This window comes from Haliotis asinina, chromosome 3, assembly GCF_037392515.1.
Source record: "Haliotis asinina isolate JCU_RB_2024 chromosome 3, JCU_Hal_asi_v2, whole genome shotgun sequence".
Taxonomy (NCBI): Eukaryota; Metazoa; Mollusca; class Gastropoda; order Lepetellida; family Haliotidae; genus Haliotis; species Haliotis asinina.
This window is the reverse complement of record NC_090282.1, coordinates 41,623,822-41,640,931: the sequence shown is the minus strand read 5'-3', so window position 1 is coordinate 41,640,931 and position 17,110 is coordinate 41,623,822. Positions and strand designations below refer to the sequence as shown.

At 39.1% G+C, this 17,110-nt stretch overlaps 1 protein-coding gene across 1 annotated transcript; it reads left to right on the top strand.

Moving 5' to 3' along the window:
* The first annotated feature begins 1,369 nt into the window (after nucleotides 1-1,369).
* Nucleotides 1,370-10,826, top strand: LOC137278024 (uncharacterized). The gene is made up of 7 exons (XM_067810061.1): nucleotides 1,370-1,446; nucleotides 4,061-4,303; nucleotides 4,803-6,556; nucleotides 7,402-7,698; nucleotides 8,398-8,528; nucleotides 9,222-9,406; nucleotides 10,140-10,826. Exons 2-7 carry the CDS (start codon nucleotides 4,081-4,083, stop codon nucleotides 10,631-10,633), a joined length of 3,084 nt encoding a protein of 1,027 aa, XP_067666162.1. The 5' UTR covers nucleotides 1,370-1,446; nucleotides 4,061-4,080; the 3' UTR covers nucleotides 10,634-10,826.
* The last annotated feature ends 6,284 nt before the right edge of the window (nucleotides 10,827-17,110 follow it).

The following is a 17,110-nucleotide window of genomic DNA, read 5'->3' as shown; positions in this document are numbered from 1 at the left end:
GGATGCATTCATATCCCATATTTCTTGTATTTCTCAAACCATGCAAATTACTTTTTTTCAATTACCTTTAGCACTGAATTTACCAAAAGATATACATTCTAACAAAATCTTGTCTATGCCGGATGGTACTGGGTGATAGCGTCAAGCTGAAGACCAGAGTATGATTCCTCACCAAGCCAAACCGCGACTTGGGGAACGGCATGCATTACAGTTAAATCGGATGATGGGGCAGGATAAATATGGTTTCATTGTATGTTGTCTAACTGTTTTAATCGATGCCGTCTTTCATGTATTGTGAACCAAGTGCCAGTTGAAGAATCCTCTCAACAATTCGTATACATTCTACATGGGAAATGTCTGTCAGTGAGGTAGTGATTGAAAAAGAAGGAATCTTCCTGCAATCCAAAGTACATATTAATGCACTCAAAACACATTCTATTGGAAACGTTTATTTTTAATTTGGGGTTAGTAGGTCCGTCGACTCTAATACATTGAAACTAAAACACGTGAATACCGCTTTGTTTAAGACAAAGAGTGCAAACTTATGCGATCTCCTCGTAAGAATTGTGTTTACGTCTCTCTACCATTAGACGGAGGAATGAATGACTAACATAGCACACACAGCGATATATTAGGGACCGTCCATAATACTAGTATATGTCTATGACCCCCACCCCTACACACACACACACACACACACACACACACACACACGCACGCACGCACGCACGCACGCACGCACGCACACACACACACACACACACACACACGTACACACACACCGCCATAAATTATGAACGGTCCCCAAAAGAAGTATTTTAGCAACACTTACAAAATAGGATATTCCCTCTTTTGAAATTATTTTATATGTTTACCTCAGGGAAAGACTTAGGTAGCCTTTGCATGTGTTTGTGATAGACTTTTCTGGAGGGCCAGGATACGCCCAATATTTCTATTTGATGCCCTGTAGGGTTGGGCATGTTTGATAGTGAATCGTACACACATGCTCGTGGTACAGTTGTAATTATACCGTAGACACTTATCGTTGCGTAGCATTCTTCTGATTATTAAACGTGTTTGGTAGCTATTATTTACAATGTACTTATATTATGTATCAGTGTTGTATATCATCAGTCGGGATTTTGTTTGTTTATTATAAATATTTGATCTATTTCGGAAACTATATGCCTTACTGCAAGTCACATATGGTGAATTATCTAAGTCACTGATATGTGAAGACAGTTTATACTATTACTGTTTACCAGAGATCGTATTAACCGTCCAACTGTTATTGCTCATATCGACCAGTTGGGACGACTGTATAAGGGAGGTAATTGAGTATTCGCTCTTCTGAAAGCGGAGGCGTGGTAGCTGTAGAAATGGAATGGCAGAACTTATTGTATAATTTGATTCCACGCAACCCATGCCCGTAAATACCTCTCAGAGGTTTGTTTTCTTTCTGCATTATATCATTGCATTTACAGTTTATATTACATAACACTATGTGTCTGAATGTGATAGATTACGACGCAGAGCCCGGGAAGCAGAAACCGGAAGTAGGGTAGTTGCTGTTCTACAGTTCTGCCCAGATAATAAAGCCTGTAAAGTGTGGGGTGTTTGAGAAGTATGGTACAGTGCGAACTAAGCTGGTACTACAATTACTGTCACTGAACGAGACTGAGATGAACGCTATGGCTTGGGATCTCGTATTCACAAGCGTTATGCATGTGTCTGCCATCATAAATTTTTATTATTTTGCGGATGTGTACCATGAGAATAGATTGATGTCATTAATTAGTTAATTATATTTTTGCGCATTAATACATCTGCCCCAAATGAAACATAGGAAAATGTAGAGGACAAGGGCAGTCTATATTGTTATCAGACATATTTGATTAACAAGAGTTATAGAAAGGAATTTATCACAACTCATTACACTGTGATGTTATCTTCATCTCAATCCATATATAGATTTAGACTATAAGTACATTTTAGCATTGCATTAGTTCTAGGTGGGAATGTGTTGTACTGTCTCCAAACAAGCCGTCACAACAACATTCAAAATCATAAAAGTATTAAAAAACATTTGTCTATACTTTTTCCTTTGGCAATTAATACTGAATTTACTACTAAAAATGAACTTGAAATTACAAGTTTTATCCTATGAAATCAATTTTTAAGAAAAGATAAAGTAGTATGAAAACACTGGCCCCCTAATTTATCTCTGGTGCTATTGATATTGGATTTACTAATTTAAAAATATACTAGAATTTACAAGACTTATCTCTTGAAACCCAAAAAAACAGATTGTAAAAAAACTTCAAACCGTTTGAGATTTCCAGTACACTTGTTACAGACATTTAATGTTTAAAACTCAATAAAGTGTTTCTTAAATTACAAAAGTATGTTAACGTCTGAAACTCTCATGGATATCCATTATAGCATGATCAACCATCCAAACAAGTGAAAAAAGGGTTTAGCAGTCTGAGGAGGTAACCCCAAATCTACTCCAGCATTGTAGTTTAACATATAAATGGAACGGCATACCAGCACCTCTATATTTTAAAGATTTCCCATTGTTGTATGCTGGCAATAACCATTTGCACCACCCATAGGTTGCCTCGTTTAGGTCTGATTCACCCTGTTTCACAGGAGGATGCCACTGAATTTGTCAACTTAAAATGGTGCAAGGCTCAGCTCAAAGTCAAATTGAATCAAGTTAAACAAAGCCCAGTTTAGTGCTTTGTATTAATCAAGCATATCATATTACCCTGTTTCAGTGATAGAAATTAACCTTGTTTTCAGACAGGCCCTTCATGCTAGTAGACATGAAAACTTATTGGCCCAAGATGTTTTCTGCTGGTCCAGTAAAACTAATGATGCAGTAAAAGCTTATTGGATATTATCCAACAGTAGTGAGGCAAGCATATTTAAGTGATTATGTTGATTTGTATCAAAGAAGGCATCGATTAAAACATTTAGACCTATACATGAAAAGGGCATCAGATCAGTGGACCAATCACCAGGTTATGTTCTTGTCTTATCAGTGTTCTTACTGTTGTGGCCAAGCTGGTTTCTGATTGTTTGTGTGAGGTATCTCTTTAACTGTCTACCTGTGAAGGTCCCTGGGTAGAATAGGCCTTCAGCAACCCATGCTTGCCATAAGAGGCGACTAACGGGATCGGGTGGTCAGGCTTGCTGACTTGGCTGACATATGTCATTGGTTTCCAACTGCGCAGATTGTTGCTCATGTTGTTGATCACTGGATTGTGTGGTCCAGACTCGATTATTTACAGACCACCGCCATATAGCTGGAATATTGCTGAGTGCTGCGTAAAACTAAACTCACTCACTCACTCATTCTCTTTAATTGACTATGTCATGAAGCTGGAGGAAAACACGAAGAATATACCCATTGTCAAGGTTGATTTCTTGAACATGTTGTGGGGAAACATGATTTTAAGAAAACTGTTGTAATCAATCCATTTTGTTATGTTTATGGTTAGACTTACATCAGCTACCATATGTCGTGGTTAACTGATGTCATCCACCAGATGTTATTTTGGTGTTCATTCTGTGCATGGTAAATGATTACTACATGGTAACAGATTACCTATCTTGCTATTTTGGTCATCTTGACATTTATATTGAAGTGGCATTGTTTCAAATATTACTCAATTTTTGAATATTTTATTTTGTTCACATATATGGACTTGTATGGACAAGTGTGCAATTACACATCATTTAGAATGTGATGAAGAGGCTGTGTAGACATACATTGTGTTGAAACTGTTTCTTGTTTACTCTTTTGCCCTGGGTAATAATATACTGATCAGCAAAAGAAGTGCGACAGTTTTTTTGTCGATATTTTAGATAATTGACCTAAACATGAACACTTACTCATATGAGTCTTTTTTCAGTATATGTTTGAAAACAGTCCCGATGTTCGACATAGAACTGAGAATTCAGAACGTAAATCCTGTTGATATGGGTATATGTATCACTGTGTATAAACAAGATACAATCGTAGTCAGATTGTAGTGCAGTTTGCTGGTTTCAGATGCAGCAGACATAGAAAGCATGCAGAGACTGAAGGACAAGGGCCATCAGGCCAAGCTGGCCTGCAGGTTCGAGGACCTGTACCGTAATCGGGTGCTCACCGATGTGATCCTGTTTACAAGTGATGGCATGGAGCTCAAAGCTCACTGGCTCATCCTGGCAGCCTACTCTGAAATATTCAAACAACTTGCAATCAGTCGAAAAACCATGAAGAACGACTGTGTCGGTACTGTTGTGAGACTAGGTATGACCTGACAATTAAGTGATCTGGCAATGGAGAGTATGTTTTCAGATATGGTCATGTCAAGGAAACATCAAGGCCTTAAGATATACTGATTTCAGAATTTTCAAAGTAAAGTCTAGGTGAAGTCAAATGGTGCTAAATGAAGCCACTTCACTTGCAGAATGAGTGCACTCTAGTGGCTGGGTCACATGTAACATTTTGCACCTATTGTCCTCTGAAAGGATGTAAATATTAACAATAGATGTTTGTTTTTTCTTAATTCATAAATTTTGAAAATAGAATATCTTTTCACTTTTGACGTAATGTTTAAGTAATGTATCCAATTTGGAAAGCTTATGAATAGATAAGGGTCTTTTCCTTAACAGTATCACACTCTGCTTTCATGGGTTGGAGTCCTAGACTGGGGTTCTTTGTCTTTGTGCTTGATACCATATGTTGACATGCCATACTGTTTTATTACTTACATACATGAATTATGAGCTGATTATTTTGTTTTCAGAGTTCACATCAGACATTGTGGCCATACTGTTGAATTACTGCTACAAAGGTGAGCTGATCATCACCGTGGCAACCAAACAACAGGTCCAGAAGGCAGCACAGCTCCTCTTGATGAATGACATCCTCAAACTGCTAGAGTCCAATGAGCTGGATGAACAGGCAACAGATTACCTGAGGAAAGATAAGACAGAAGTCACCTTTGCCGTTTCAGAAGCAAGGCCAACAGGGGAGATAACTCCAGGTTGCCATCAGGAACTCTCCATTCATGAAGGAAATATGGTTCCAAGAGATGATTTTGAAGGAAGGAGGGGAATTAAGCCAACTGGAATATGGCCAGATTCTCTAAAATCAACAACATCTTTATTGAAACAATTTTCTGAGATAGTTACTCTTCAGTCTGAGGCTGGAAAGTTAAAACCTCAGTCTGTTGCCCCAGCATCCCCAAGTGTACCTACAAACGATAATTCCAAATATATATCACTTGATTTGTCCAATTTGGAAAAGTCAAAGTTGAGAAAAGAAATTATGAGAAGTGAGAATCCATTGCTGAAGAAACAACCAACCATCCCTGTCCGACGAGTGACATACAATAAGGTGATTTGCCCACGAGAACGAATGTCCAAAGACACTTGGAATCCATCATTGTCCATAAGAATAGCAAAGAAGGTTGCAGAGAAAGTGTTTAATACCAGAATCCTGATGCACTGTTGCGTGACTTTAGACTCCTTGGACACTAATGACAAGCTGTTCCTGTGTCGCAAATGTAACAAGAAGTTCTCTCGATTCAGTTTATGGAGACTTCATTATACCAGCACCCATCTACCTGAACTCTTCAAGGGAACCACCTTGGAGGAACTACGAACAAACATCAGGCATCGGAAACTCAAAATGTTTGGCAAGAGAAAGCGGGAAAGGTACTTTGATTGGGAGGTTTTGAATCCTTTAAGAGAGGAAAATGAAGACTCTGTGTCTACTGAAGGTTTTCCTGCCAGAGAGTATGATGTTGACAATAACATCCAGGTCACCTTTCAGCCTTCTGGAGTTGTTTCCACTGTATCAGTTGGGCAGATTCAGCCTGCAGCACAGTCTCTTCCAGGAGTAACCATGGCAACAGTTGCACAAGCAGCTTCTGGTGTGACTGCGGCTTCTGAAGTCACAGCAGCTGTTCTTCCAGGACAGCCAACAGCACTACCTGACCACACAATAACCTCCTACATGGGCCCTCCTCAGTATAGTACAATACCACTCCCTCAGACCCAGTACACCACCACACCCCTTATCCCAGTGGCAGGACAACCACCTTATCCTGAACAAATGCAGCAGACGACATTACAGCAGACGCCATTACAACAGACACCATTACAGACAACACTGCAGCAGAGTTCTCTTGGCCAGACCACAATACTGGGTGGAAACAATTTACAGATTGAAGTTCCTGTTCAAACTCCAGTTCTTTCACAGGCATCAGCCCTGGCGGGCACATCAGCCTTGCCTCAAGTTCAGGCCATCCCTGATCCAAGTCTTGCTCCTGCTCCTATTCCTGGTCCTTCTGATGGAAACAATGCCTCAATTCCTTCTGGTCCTTCTGTTGCTTTATCTCCTTCAATTGGCCAGAACCAGACTTTGTCCTCACAACCTGCTGCTAAACCAACTGATCAGGCATCATCCCAGTGGCTGCCATCACATGAGAGTTGGATGAGCTTTTTGCAGAGTGACTCTTTCACAGCCAGTGTGCTTGGACCCCCGCCTCCACAGGTAAGATTGATTGAATTTTAATTTCCTGTATTGAAATTTTGAAACTGTTAATCAAAGGGTCAAGTGGAAGTGGTTATTCATGATGTGAGAAATTTGGCAAACAATCTTCACTTGTATTGATTATTTGACATGTCACATCGTGCCCGAACTTACCTTTCATATTTTGACCTATGCAAACACAAACTCAGACATACAGTAGGAAAAACAGTGTTGTACATTGGGATCAAAAAGGATCTTGTTTCAGAATGATTCCCATGTACACACTGCATGTAGATTGATGAAGATTCATTTTCATGAAAAAAGTTTCATGACCTGTTCTGTCAACTACTACAGAAGACTGTTGTGTATCTAGTGACCCCACGTATAAGGTAACCCCCTTGCACAAGCCTTCAAAGTCATTGTGAATTTGTATGCCCTGTCTTTAACGCAACCCTTGCGACCCAGAATGAAGCACATAATCAAAGCTCACTCTGTCCCTAAATTTGTAGTTGGAATGTGTGTGGGTAAGTGACAAAGGGATACCTCAGGAAAATGTAATTTCATTGTTTGTTACAGTTTTTGCTTCATATTTCAATGCAACAATGTAGTCAGATACATATTTTTGGAAATGCAGTGATGATTTAAATGAAATATATATGTAAAGTCACTAGTCAATTTTAGAATGTGAAGTCTTCCGCCCATGCAACCACCCTTCAAACCCCTCTAACTCAAGGTATGAAAGCTCGCCTTATACATGGCAGTTGTTTTCTAGTGCAAGACATCAGTCTTTACATGAATTCCTGGTGAGGCATGAAGTTAGTAAACTGGAAACCATTCCCTGACACATCTCACTTGTCCTTTTCCAGCCACAGAACACACAATACATCACCATGGTGAAATGTAGCGTAAAAGGCTGCAGTTTCGCCGGATACAGTACGAGGGCGGTCAACAAGCACATGCATGACACCCATCTCAACATGGAGTGCTCCTACTGTATGTTTGCCTGCAGCAACAAGGAGGAGCTGGAGAGACACATCGCGGAGCGACATGAACGGAAGAAGGCTCGGCAGTATTCCTGTTCATCGTGTGGGAAGAAGTTCTCCAAGGCTATTCACCACAGAACACATGAGCAATCTCACCATGGAATCGATCATAATATGAAGGTAAACAGCTGCAGTGCTATGGTTATCTTTCCTTGACTGTTTATTTTGTGAGTCTGGATGAGCAATACTGTTTAATATCCCGCTTTGGCTTAGAAAATATACCTCATTGAGATTTCAGTTTCATGTATATCATATTGTAAATATGACCACTTCCTAATAGGCTCTGTGTATTCATAATAAGTTTCATTTCTTCCTGTATCTTTTATTTTCAAATCGACTGAGTAATTCATGCACAAACGATGAATCCCATCATGGAATGGAACAAACATATCTACCCAACTACACTCTGTCCTTGCAGCGGACCTACTGACTTAAGACCTGATGTTTTACTGACTAAGATACCGGAATGTTATGAGGGTCTTGCTAAAGTCATACTTCTTACTGTCTTGTGACTAGTTGGTCTACATCTTACAGCCCTGCATCTTTATGTTAACTAAGGGCCCTAAACCTTTTGACAGTTACTGCCAACTGACAGAAGGTCAAACATCTTACTGTGTACTGACTAATGGCCTTACATACTGCCTACTGAGTAAAGGCCCTACTGATTAAGGGCCATTTATCTTGCTACCCCATGCTGGAGGCAATACATCCTACTGCTTAATGACCTTAAGTCTACTGCCTAAAGGCCCTACATCTTACTGCATACTGACAGACAACCTCACTGACCAGGGCCCTTATGTTTGACTCCATCTGTCCCAGGAATACAAGTGTGAGGTTGAGGGGTGTGAGTTCCGCACGCTGGCCAAACACAACTACTTCAAGCATAAGATGACCCATCAGGAAAAGATGTACTCCTGCCAGTACTGTGGCATCAAGATCAGGACCATGGAGTGAGTAGTACAGGCTTACTGTAGTCACCTTGTCAGTGACTGTCATGACCAGTCAACAAAGGGGTAGCCTAGTGGTTATAGCGTTCGCTCGTCACGCCAAAGACCCAGGTTCAATTCCCCACATGGGTACAATGAGTGAAGCCCATTTTCTGGTGTCCCCCGCCGTGATATTGCTGGAATATTGCTAAAAGCGGCGTAAAACTAAACTCGCTCACTCACTCACTCACTCATCACCAGTCAACGATCTTGTCATAAACATCCTAAGCTGCCTGTGAAGATTAAGGTCACAAGTGTTGTTCAGTAACCCATGCTTGTTGCAAGAAGCAGCTAATGGAATTGGGTGGTCAGGCTAGCCTACTTCGCTAACACATCTCTCTCTCTCCCTCTCTTTCTCTCTCTCCCTCTCTCTGTGTATGTGTGTGTGTCTGTGCACATACACATATACTCATACACTAATAGTGAGGTACTTTCTGACATTATGCACCTCAAATGGACACATCCTTTCTCTGTAAAAACAGCTCCCAAAGTTTTCAAAATACTTTTTAACTAATTTCTGTGCTAATTTGATAATCATAAGCTCCCTGCCTGCTTTTAGGATTATCTTTGGAAATATTGCGAACATTACACACCATCACATATTTGCTATAGTGACAATAATATAAACTGAGTCACAAGAAGCTTGTTTGTCCACAGTTACTTGCAGCGTCACATCAACAAGCAGCATCTCAACATCCGCCCCTTCCAGTGTGAACATTGTGGGTCAGCCTTCGGGGACATGCACGCCCTCAAGTCACACATCTCAGCAGTTCACGTCAAGAAGAAGGAATTCAAGTGTGAACACTGCTCCTATGCAGCCAATATCAGATACAAAGTAGCAAGTGAGTACCATTAAATCTTTGTTGACTGGTATAGTGGTGGTGGTGAGTGAGTGAGTTTAGTTTTACACTGCACTCAGCAATATTCCAGCTATATGGTGGCTGTCTGTAAATACCCGAGTCTGGACCACACAATCCAGTGATCAACAACATGAGCATCGATCTGTGCAATTGGGAACCGATGACATGTGTCAACCAAGTCAGTGATCCTGACCACCTCATCCCGTTGGTCGCCACTTACGACAAGCATAGTCGCCTTTTATGGCATGCATGGACTCATGACTCAAGAAAAGAGTGCTGACAAATCACAGCCACATTTTCAAATCACAATAATGTTATCATATATATCACTCAGTGATACGAAGTCTCTGATTAGCTGTCAAATGTACAAGAGTCAAAGGGATCAGACAGAGAACTAACTACTGATACTGATAATGTAATCTTTGTTCACACCTTTTCCACCACACTGAGTTATCTAAATAGGGTTCCATCTTTGCCTCAACACTGGTTTTAACCCTGGTAATATATTCTACAGATTTTAATGTTCTTACAGATACTACTGTCGAATGAGTTAAAATGATTAAAATAGCAATAGGAATACACTCAGAACATTGCAGAAGGAGTGCATTCAGAACACCCCAGAAAGTGATCATCAAGACTTTATCACACAAATTGTTGACTGTTTAATTTTATCATAAAAATTACTTTTCTTGATTAAATATAACATTTCTTTCAGCCCACATGTATCAAGTTCATGGCATCCGAGCCTCATTTGACAAACGCAAAGAGATCAAATGTCCACACTGCAACTACACTGCCCTGGTAAAATCTTGGATGACCAAACACATGGACCGACATGCCACTACCAAAAACTACACATGTGAGTTGTGCGGGAAGACTTTTGGGTCGCCTCGAAACCTCAACTCCCACACGCGGTGGGCACACAAGACTGCCAAACATCAGTGCCCCCACTGTGAATACATTACCAAGACACCAACAAGGCTGAAGAACCATATCAAGACTCAACACATGTTCCGGGGCTACAAACCATATACATGCCCATACTGTCCATTTAAGTGTGCAACAGGTGGGAACTGTCGGAAACATGTGATGCAAAAGCACCCGGGACAGACCGTGACGTATAACCGCAATGAGGAACTTATCGCATACATGAAAGCTGCTGGTCGAGCAACAGAGGAGGATGAATCTTTCACCCAGGTTGTTTCATAGGACACTGCTGCTTCCATACACAGTGTAGAGCTAATGTTCGGCCATGAGTTTTGTGTCATTGGTTGACTAAAGTAGACAGGTCTCATGACCACACCATTCAGCATACCGACGACTGGTCATGGAGGAAGATAGTTCATGCAACCGTGAAGTATGTGGAGGACCATGGTTAGTTTGAAACATTTTCCTGTTTGAAGGCAAGAATGAGAAATACATAAATTAAGGAATAGTCCCTTTTCCTGTTAAGTGATGTTATTAGGTTCTCAGCTGTGTCACTTTTAAGATGACTGTTTTCTTTGGAGAATTATTACTTATTATTTTCAATGACTGTTTTGTCAGAAATCAGAATTGATGCTTGATGGTGATGGGGCATGCAAAATGTTTATGGCAGAGTAATTTTTAACAAGGGAGACAGTCCATTTCCAGAGTGAGCGAGTGAGTTTAGTTTTATACCTATTTTAGCAATATCCCAGCAATATCACAGCGGGGGACACCAGATGTGGGCTTTACACAGTGTACTTACGTGGGGAAGTAAACCCACAGCGTGATGATCAAACACTTTAACCACTTGGCTACCCCAGGGCCCCATCATTTCCAGAGAATGAGTATCGTCAGTCAGATACTATGGTCCTTTCACTTGGGTATGCTGTAAAATATGGTGTCTGCACTTGATAAGAAATGTTACAGCTACATGTAATTTATGTGAGCGAACATAACTCCTACACAGTGTTAAATTATATGTGGTCTTGTGTATAGACAGTCTGCCTGGACTTACCAAACAATGTTATCAGATGGCACTTGTTGTTGCCCAGCCTGGTGATTGGCACTATGGACATATGGACTGTCTGCAGTGTATCAGTATTATACTGCTGCCTGGTATCTCAGTAGGCTAGCACTGTAAAACTGGCTTCAGTCACTACTGGTACAAACACCTGACATGCACATGCATGCACATTGCTGTACAAGCGCAATAAGTTTGAATGCAACATTTAACACCAGTTTACCCATTATGATTGTATAATGGGTTAGGTGAAAGAACACTACACATGCTATTATGTAGGCACTACATATACCGTTATGGTGACACTACACATGCTATTATGGAGACACTACGAATACAGTTATGTATACACTACAAATTCTCTTACGTAAACACTACAAGGACAGTTATGGAGACACTACAAATGCTCTTATGAGGACACTACAAATTCTGTTATAGAGACACTACAAATGCTCTTATGTAGACACTACATCTACAGTTATGGAGACACTACACATGCTCGTATGTAGACACTACAAGTTCAGTTATGGAGACACTACAAATACTCTTATGAAGACACTACAAATGCTGTTATGGAGACACTACAAATGCTCTTATGAAGACACTACAAATTCTGATTACGGAGACAGTACAAATGCTGTTATGGAGACACTACAAATGCTCTTTTGAAGACACTGCAAATTCTGATTATGGAGACACTACACATGCTTCTATGGAGACGATATTCTTATGTAGACCTTACATGTGCTTTTATGCAGATGCTACACATTCTCTAGTGGTGACAAAACATATACTGTTACGGATACTCTCACAGAGAAAAGTATGACATCTGTATTGAGCTGATTGCTGTGTTAGTCATATTGAAGTAATTTGATAGTTTTAGTATATATAAGCAATAAATAGAGCTATTTGTTGTGACATAGAAGGTCCCGACTTGATTTAACATTGCCATATCTCATACCTATTTTTCATAGTCATAATTGCTATCCACGTAGTTGTGTGATCCATGTCTTTGCATTATGTTTTCAATTAGTGTGAAGCTTCGATGTTTTTATTGATTTCATTATATTGTTTTGGTTTCATTTTGAACATAATTTGACCTGCCTTGGTAAAACAAGATTTCATGGTCCTCTGAAGATGATTATTGAAGTAAACATGTATTTAGAACATGACTATAATAAGCCCATACGTTTTGTACTAACTGTTATAACAAACATAGATGTTTGGTACTACAGTTATGACAAACACAGACTGATGGATAAACAGTCATAAACATGGATTAAGGTATGTACAGATAAAACATACACAGGTTTGTTTATAATGAGTTGTTGTCACCATGTATTAGTAAATAAACAATTAGGATTACAAACACTCACTGCATGTCTGTTTCTCATCATATAAAGTCATCAAAGTAATAGTTTGTAACAAGTATCCATATACATTTTTGAACAGTTTTCTTCTACTCAAAACTTTAGTACAAGCCACAATATTCTGACAATAAGTCTGAATATTTTGAACAATTATTATAGCTATTTAAACTTTGTAGCAACACAGTATCAGGTCAGAGAGAATCTGCATGACATTGGTCTGTTTAGCTTGTTCTAGATTGAGATAACAGTGAATTCATTGATCAGTTTCTTTGAAACCTTGACACATTTGAGTTCTATGTTGTTTTATGTTCAAGGCAAAAATGCATGCTGTTTGGTTAAATTTTATGAATCCCAGTTTTCAATATTGTTTTGTGCTGGTATTTTAGATGTGGTTCATAATGGCTTGCTTCTGTTTATGAGTGTATATAGTGATGAATTGAGTGGGTGTGGCATCAGCTTCTCAACATTCAAAGCCATGAGTCATGGAGGTTGGTTAAAGGCCCTTAACCTAAACCCAGACCCAGACTTTTTATGCGTTACCTTTCTGTTTGCGATCTTGTTAACCAGGCACATAACATCTGATTCAGTGCCAATTTGGAGAGATTTTAGCCTAATTTGTTAAAACAGCATATGGAAAGTTTCTTGTTTTCTTGAAATTGGAAAGATTATTTTTACATGTACCAATAGTGCTAATATAGTTTTGATATGAAATGGTCCTTTGAAAATTTACATTTATATAGAATTGTGAATCTTGATTAGGAATGTTGTCAGGCATTTATTACCAAGAAAGGTAATGTATATAGTAGAAGCTGGTATATATATGGTATTGTCTGTATCTGAGTAACGGCATATTGTTGTATTGTGTATTGTTTTTGTTATCGACAGACAAATACCTGTTTACTATTGGTTTTGTTTGCTTATTTTTTAGAGATATTTACAGTATATCAGCTTATGAATGTTTCAGATATGTGAAGTATCTTCCCCAACATGTAAACAAACAACCTGTATATATTTATGATGAAATGTACCATGCATAAGTCACTGATGATAAAGCTGAAGATGAGGCTGTCAGTATTTATACAACAAAACTATAAAACTGTAAAAAGTAAAGCATTGTCTGTGTCAGGAGGCCTTTGTATCAACTTAACCTGCATGTGTAATCTACAGACATAGAACTACCATTCTCTCACAAGTAACTTTCAGGGTGTACAGCTTCAGCTATATCTGTTTTCAGACAGTGAGCACAACTGTTGGCTTGAGGCCTTGGTGTTCACAGGTTTATAAGTTAGGCCAGACCAACTTTTATTTCTTGCTTTACAAATCAGACAGTCCTAAGTTTTTCAAGAAAAGACAAAAAATAAAAAAAATATTTTTCCCTGCAAACAAAATAAATCCAAATGTTAATGTGATATATGTTAAATACTCTTGACATCAGTATGAACCTAAACTCACTCAAGTTATTTTTAGTTGATGTAAACAAACCAAAAATGTTCATGTTGAACATGTTGAAACGCTTGTTGGTTGTTGCTTTCATTGGTGATTTTCTTTTTTTTTTTCCCCCCTCACCTGCCGTTAGGTTTTCTGAAGACAGGGTACCATAAAACAAGAAATATTGTTGGTCTGGCCTTACACCAGAATACGTCAAAATACATTTTTGATTCTTCATCTGCAGATTATTGGAAAATTGCCATTTAATGTTGGATAGTCAAAGCAGATAGCTTTGTGATTTCTCTGCTCGTGTTAAGGTAATACTTAACATTGTGCGAGATGGAATTGATAGCATGTTGCTTTAGATCACATTTTAGCAAAACTAACTATATAGTTAAGGTTGACCTGTAAATAATCCAGGCCTGGAAAACCAATGGTTGATAGCATGATCAACATCTTATGCTGTCTGGATGACAGACTCATAATGAGTCTCCACTGACTTTGAGTTCCCCAGAGTTGAGAAGTAGCTGGTCCGGAAGAGAGTGTTAGCCTCATCTTTACTTGAGCATCCTCAACGTGTTACTGTGATGGAGTAGACAGTCATACCTGGTTTTGTTACCTTAGTCATATTCTGTGATTATTATATGCTTAATATATACTGTAAGCATTTTGTTAGATAAAATATGGAATAAATATGAAATAGACAGTTGTGTTTCTTCATCACATCCAGTGAATACTGTTTGTGCATATGGAACTTTTGTGGTCAGTTGATTCTCATACAGATGATGACTATTGTAGAACAGGTATAACCTGTTACTGTTTCCAGAAAAGGAATGTGTCACTGTCTTTGCTCACAGTAATGTTTCTTATTTGCTTTCACACCCTCTGTTTACAACTGGATGTAGCAAGCAGGTCCATGTCTCTGTTTACAGCAGTTCCTTGGGGTGGGGGGCTTAGTTTTGAAGGCATTTAGTATAGGGGGTGAGCAAAAAGATGATCCCCTATTTAATTTTGTGCGATGATATCTGGGTCTGCATGGGCAACAGTGTCTGATAGTGAGATTACAAACATTTAACCACCACATCCTCATTTGTCCATGTTCGTGTGATTTTGAACTCTGCCCTCAAAATATTCCCTCTCTATGAAGGCGGTGTTTAAATAATTACGTCTTCACCAGAACTTGATTGACTGGGTCCATGCACATTGATGTATGGCATTTGGGATATGATAATATGCATTAACCAGCTCAGTGAGCCTTACCACCATTTTCTTCCTACAGAGGTTACTCCTGTCATATCTTCCTACATACTAATCACAGGAGTAACCTCTGTGGGAAGAGAATGCCTTACCACTTGATCCCATTAATGTAGTCTTCTTGGTTTCTGAAGACCTTGGGTCTTCATATGCCGATTTGTCTCTGCTCATGGCAAGCATACGAGCAATATTGGTAGCAGTGGTTGATATGATTGATAACACATAATAAGCCACTCGTGCCTCCACAGAAACAAAAGCAAACACATCTCTTTGAAAATTGTAGTACAATCTTTCAGGTGTGTACTTGTGATCGCATGACTTTGATTTTTTATAACATATCCTGAGATAGTTCTGCATGACCATTTGAAAGAAACTCGTTGAATATTTCAGGTTTTTTTAGACATCATTTTGACAGTAACTTCCCTCTGTTCCACCTTATCTCCGTCACATATCATTGATTTCATGGGCCAGAGGCGAAATTGAGTAGAGGCAATGTGCCATAGATGTACAGGTAACCAGTTTCAATTACAGACTTTAGACAAGCAATTTGGAGAACATTACAAGAGTTAGTATTATCCAGAGAGTACCGGTCCTCAAGTGATCCTTTAAGTAGTACCGGTCTTCAAGTGGTCAAGTACAGCAGTGGTTCCGTATGTTCATTGGACTTGCTTTTCTAACTGTGTCTGATGGGATTTGAACTACTTGCATCAAAGTGTGAACAATACATGTATATGGTTCTAACCACATATGTGTATAAACCTTTACTTTTGTTTCTCTTGGAGCCTATGGATTTCTAAAGTATCTTCATAACAGCCTCTCTCATACAATGCTATCAATCTGCCAGTCAAGGTCATTCAAGTACTTTGTTAATGAGCTAACACTTTATCAGTCATGGCTTACTGCACACTAATGCCACTTTGGGACACGCAAAATAACCACAGGCAAAGGCAAGAAATTTCCCCAGGATCAATGAAAATCTCATAGGCAGAAGAAACCCATTTTGACACTACCACTGCAAATTCCTGAGAAATGTTTGTTGAAGTAATGAAATTTGAAACTCCATCACTCTCACAAAAATTCTCTGGCTTGTCCTTATCACTAGTGATTAATCTATCCATGTGTCTGCAACATCCAACATCCATCATCATCATCATCATCATCATCATCATGTTTTAGAGGAACCAACACACCTTATTCAGTTATGTATGCCATGCAGTGCTAAATTCTACAGACATAAGGAATAAAGCAGATAGTAAATGCTTTCTAAGAAACAAACCACTATTTTTTTTCTTTTGAAATAAAGCAAACGGTATGAGGAAAACACTGATAGCAAATGAATACTAAGGTTTGACAATATTCATTCTGAAAATTGCATTTTTTATTTCCATCTGGAAAATTGGGACAAGATATTGTCTGACTTCTGTATCTGAGTGAGTTTAGTTTTATGCTGCGCTTTGCAATATGGCATCAGTCTGTAAATAATCAAGATTTGACCAGATAATCCAGCATTGATCTACACAACTGGACTACAATGACATGGGAGTCAGCGTGCCTGACCAAACAATGCCATTAGTCACCTCTTACCAGAAGCATGGGCTACTGAAGGTCAAATAGGTGGATCTTCAGGGGTGACCTTTGCATGTGAAA

Excerpts from the sequence above, each read along its gene's own strand:
- LOC137278024 (XM_067810061.1), top strand. The coding sequence starts at position 4,081 with ATGCAGAGACTGAAGGACAAGGGCCATCAGGCCAAGCTGGCCTGCAGG. Across the intron at positions 7,699-8,397 it reads GAATCGATCATAATATGAAG|GAATACAAGTGTGAGGTTGA; the intron begins GTAAACAGCTGC and ends CATCTGTCCCAG. Across the intron at positions 8,529-9,221 it reads ATCAAGATCAGGACCATGGA|TTACTTGCAGCGTCACATCA; the intron begins GTGAGTAGTACA and ends GTTTGTCCACAG.